At 37.8% G+C, this 5353-nt stretch overlaps 1 protein-coding gene across 1 annotated transcript; it reads left to right on the forward strand.

Annotated features, from left to right (window-relative positions):
- Positions 1-2868: 2868 nt before the first annotated feature.
- Positions 2869-4881, forward strand: LOC117344908 (5-hydroxytryptamine receptor 1F-like). Its single transcript, XM_033907792.1, has one exon. The coding sequence runs from the start codon at positions 2950-2952 to the stop codon at positions 4198-4200; it is 1251 nt and encodes a 416-aa protein (XP_033763683.1). The 5' UTR covers positions 2869-2949; the 3' UTR covers positions 4201-4881.
- Positions 4882-5353: the final 472 nt, after the last annotated feature.

A 5353-nucleotide genomic window follows, 5' to 3' on the forward strand; every position in this document is an offset into this window, starting at 1 on the left:
TTGAGAGTGTGGCAACTTACGCCACACTTGTGCCCATCTTAAGCAAGACAATTTCCCATCAAAGAAGCAGTCGACTGTCAAGGACGTCAAACGATACCTTAAAGTCGCTTCTCTCCAAGGATATTCGTTAAATGCAATATTCCGTTTTCAGAGGTGACAGATAAGCTATCGTCCAACGACAGGTTCTCTATTAATTTCAGCTCAGTGCAATGTATCGCACCGTAACAGTAAGCAGTTTGCATCAAACTTGAACGCCAACTCATCCTTCTTGTACAAGAATACGTAAATCATACACATCAACTATGCTACTTGGGGGTGTCGAGACTCACTCAGGAAGGACCGTCTTCGTCTGTGCATTCCACTTGGCCCGTTCGACTGTCCCTTCGCCGTCGTACGAATCGTCGCTGGTCAAGGATTCAAAGGTGATGAACTACTCACAAAATATCGGTTGGTAACTGAAATGGGTACCACGAAAAACACCAACAAGAATCCAGTAGCAGAAATAGCGATTCAGGACTTGGAATGTGAGATACTTCGCCATGATCCATCATGCCGCGCTGTAACACCATCACCCAGGCCCCTGCCTGTGTCAATATTCGGATTCGTAAACAAGGTTTGTCATCATGAGAAATGTGGTCCCACTGTTATCTGTTTCTTAATTAACAAATCCCAATGGATGGACAAACACTCTCGAGCAACATAACACACGTCAGGCCAACCATTCTTCCAGCAAAAAATCCAAAGCCTCATCAGGCTTTACACCTGTGTTCGACAATTCATGGCGGTACTCGTCGTTATCGTCTCGTTAAAGTAGAGGGAGCCTGGTATGACATTCAGCAGTTTAGTCCTGCACATTCCCATTTGCCACATCAGCACTCTAACCCGCCAAATGATGAATCACGTGATAATGAAAAAAAACCACTGGTGCAGTAAGATAAAGCATTTTGTTTCCCCGCTATTTACAAGGGGTCTCAGCCAAAATTACCAAAGACAACGCCTCAAATTATGAAGGAATTCTGCCGACTTAAATAGGACCGCTTAATAGTTCCGTTTCTGTGAAATGTCAAGGACGAGATGTCATGGTAGCTGTTGCTCCTACGTAGCGTTCAGCATTTTATTTTTGGAGTGGGACGACAGGTTCGGTAGTTGTCAGTAGGATATTACTGAGTGGGGTGTACTGCTTCGTCTTCGTAGGTATGATTCAGTAAGGTAGCACTATAAAGTCGGCATCAGTTCCTCGCTATCGCAAGGAGACAAACTCAAACATACCACTACTCTACAGATGTTGTACCAAAATATTTCTTCCCAGTTTCTGTAGTCTGGAAAAGCACATATCAAAGGTCATTTGTAAATGTAACATTGGAGACAAAACCTGTAAAGGATTTCGGAAGTAATTGAATAACAAATCATACACCAGGTGGCGAGATAATGTAGTTATGGATAATGACTCATGGTCATTTAATGGTAGTTTTATGTTCTTACTTTATGTTCTTACTTTCATAATGACGATGATTGTTGAAAATATTGACATATCATTTCATTACGCTTTTGTATATCGTAAGATGTGAAATATTAAAATACAAAATTTTGTATTACGCTGAAAATATTCACAGCGTTAAAATGTCAAATGTATCATTACGAGGCACATAGGTATACACATCCTTATGGAGAATGAGTGGTAAGACTTATTTCACTTCTCGAGGCGGAAGTGGTTTTAGTCTCACTTTAATTACCCCCTCTCTACTCATATTACAGTGTGATTCGTCGACAAGTGTGAGCTCACGTGTCCAGTAAAGATGTGTTTGTCTAAAATGTTACATATTTGCTGAAGGAGGAAGATTGAGAAGAATTTATGAAAAAATGGGTTCTATATACATGAGCTGTACTAAATAGTTATTGTTACAAACAAATCTTCCGCGTTCCTGAAGTCTGGAGTAGCGCATGTCAAAGGTCATTTGTAAATGTAACATTGGAAAACAAAATTATGTGTAGGATTGCGGAAGTAATTGAATAACAAAACATACACCAGGGGACGAGATAAAGAAGTCAATTAAAATGATAAACATGTGACGAAATCAACAACAACATACTTATTCTTAATGTACATATGAAATGACAATTGTTTATTCTCATAAACAGTACTGTACAGAGACTATGAACATTAACAAATGGATAACAATGATACATGTTAAAACATCAGTATTGTGAATTAATTATCTCACTTATATCAATACTAAATTTACAACTAATGAAGATAAAAAGTACTTCAGTGAGATAGCACTATAAAGTCGCCATCGATTCCTTGCTATCACTGAGAGACAAACATACTCTCGCATTAACCACATCCGCGCAGCTCGCACATTGGGGAGGCCGTCCTTAAATTATCTTGGCTGTTGATGTTGGTTCAAAGCAAACTAAATCTGAATGATGCATGGGTTTGTTTTCACACCTGTGGTTGAACATCGCGAAGCAATTTAAACAATAAACATTTCCCCCACAACAATGATACTTGTATATCTTAGTGCTATTTAATATTTGTAAGCAACTCCGTATGTAAGTCCAGTTTGTATAAGTGTTTTTGTATTTAAGGATAAAGGGCTGATGATTTAACAGTAGTTTTACTGCCCCACTTTTCCCCTGTCTCCTTTAAAAAAAGGTTTTGATTATCGATATATTATTTTTATGTCGTAATGTGTGAAGCAGGAAGAACATATTGCTGTAAAACCATTAAAAATTTGTTTTGCATTAAAAATATCAGGGATCATTGCGAGGCACATTGTTATTGAGAATGAGTGTCTTGATAGCGTGGATAAATTACACTCCTCCAGGCGGAAGTGGTTTTGTTCTTACTTTTGATTACGTACTCTGTACTCACGTTACACTGTGAATCAAGTGCCGAGAAGCAGTGAGTAGATGTGGCCATTTTAGCGATTCACTTATCCAGTAAAGATGAACTCGTCTACAAATGCTACATATTCCCTAGAAGAGGAAGATTGGGAAGAGTTTAGGAACAATGGGATTCCGATTTCGGTATTTCTGGCTGTCTTGTGTGTCGTTGGAACTGTTGGAAATGTACACGTGTTTCTGGTATATTTGTTAAGATATAAATCAAACATATACAAAACATTTATACTGTGTTTAGCCGCTGTGGATTTCCTTGGGTGTACATTCTGTATCCCAGCTTCTCTGTACATCATCAGACACCCTAACACGCTACAGTCTTCAGCTTTCTGCAAGATGAGCCGTGCTCTTACCTACTTCGTGGGAGCATACTCATTGCTGCTTCTAGACTGTATAGCGGTGGAACGATATCGGAAGGTATGTCAAGCCACCCGTGCCCAATTCACATTACAAATGACGCGTATAGTATGTGTCGTTGTCTGCCTTTTCGTGATTGTGGTGATTACTATTCCAGTGGTTGTAATTTATGGCCTCAACCAGAAGACAACTAAAGCCCATTCATTGATTGGATATGAGTGTACTGTGTTAGAACTCTATAAGAATTCAACCCTGATAAAAGTATATAGGGGGTTTGTTTTCTTCATTTTCGTCTTGTTGTTAATCATTTCAGTAGTTTTGTACACTTTGGTGGGAAGGAAGATCTATGCTGCTTATAAAAACAAACACAGGAAAACAAGAACCAAGTCCTGCATGTCGGAATTTAAACAAAGTAGTAATAAATCAATATCGACACAAGCTTGCGGCAACAAAAATACAGACGAAGGCGAAACGGATGATGTTACAAATTCGGCGGCGCATGTCACTTCTGAAACACACAACCATGTTATGACGTCATGTCCACGTGATCCTGACGTGAAGGACAATCACTCCGGTGACAGGAGTCAGCAATCCACCATAACAGGAAACACCTATCTAAACGCGTTGAACGAAAAGAAGAGAAAGAAGCTTGAGAGAAGCAGAAACATAACTATGATTTTTTTAGTGGTGTCAATAATGTCCTTCGGGGGTTATCTCCCCTACCTTCTAACCACCTTGATCCGGAATATCAGCAGATCTCTTTTCGAAAATATCGAGAAAAATAACGGAGCTCTTATCTTCTTCATTCGTTGGATGGTGTTCTTTAACAATGCTATAAACCCAATCGTATACGGTTTTATGGATAAAAAAGTCCGAAAAGAACTTTCACATGGTTACGTTAAAATGATGCGTTGTTGTTTTTCGTGTAGAAATGGCTATTAATCATGGCAACAGCATTTGTGTTAAGAAACTATCACCACCACCATCACCACCACCACCATTACTACGGGAATATGTGAAGATGTCCATTCAGTTTCTTTTTCTCGGAAATTTTGGTTGTCTTTGTAAAAGGTGATTATACACTAGTTTTGTGTCATTATTTAAGATATCAGATGTTTCCATGGCCGTTACTTGTGAAACCGCATGGAAGCTTCTGATTGGTCAAAATTCAAATATCGGCCTATTAAGCTTAAATTAATATTAAAAAATTCGGAGTGTAATGTCTTTCTTTCCAAAACGATCAATGTAATTGGCTTGTCATGGTACGAAACTGCAGATAAATTTTGGACTACTACTTAAAAACTTCTTTAACCAATTGCAATTCAACTACACAAGAATGATAGGACTTTGTGAAGATACGTTTTACATTTTTGTTGAGACCACAGCTCATCAGTCCTTGCATCAAATCTCATTCAAGAAGGGTTCTGAATTCCAACTTTGCTATGTCGGCTGGCCAAAGTCTTCGTTTTGAAGCTGGCTCCAGTGTTGGTTTGTAACAAGTGAATAACGAAATAATTTTACAATTACTGTGTTATCAAAACTGTTCGTGTCATCAAAGTAATATTTCATATCATAATATAATTAATAACTGTGTTAAATCATCGTACGAGAGTTTTAATACATTTTGTATACATGTAGTAGTTTTTTTTTTTTTCTTTTTTTTCAGGTTCAAAATAATTTTATTTATCAAAAGCAGGCATGGATTATACATTTGTGTCCTCACGCAGGAGAAGATTCATTCGACACACATCTCTCTATTTTCCTTTTTTGTTTATTTACTGTTTACTTGTAAAAAATATAGATGACAAATGTACATACGTGTACCTCTCAGCTGTAGTTAGAATCCAGACAGTATGCTAAAGTGACAAATATTTGTATGACAATAATTTATGTAACCACACATACATACCATACATGTACATACATACATACATACATACATATATACATACAGTTCATGATAGTTTGATGGTTCAATCATGATCACCAGCTGTGAGCCAGTCCACAGGCGCTTGCATAGAAAATGTTATTTTCTTTTTTTTTTTGACAGTGGTATGTGTAATCTGTTAAGCTGTTAACAGATTACACATACCAC

The sequence above is a fragment of the Pecten maximus genome, chromosome 16 (genome assembly GCF_902652985.1).
Source record: "Pecten maximus chromosome 16, xPecMax1.1, whole genome shotgun sequence".
Taxonomy (NCBI): Eukaryota; Metazoa; Mollusca; class Bivalvia; order Pectinida; family Pectinidae; genus Pecten; species Pecten maximus.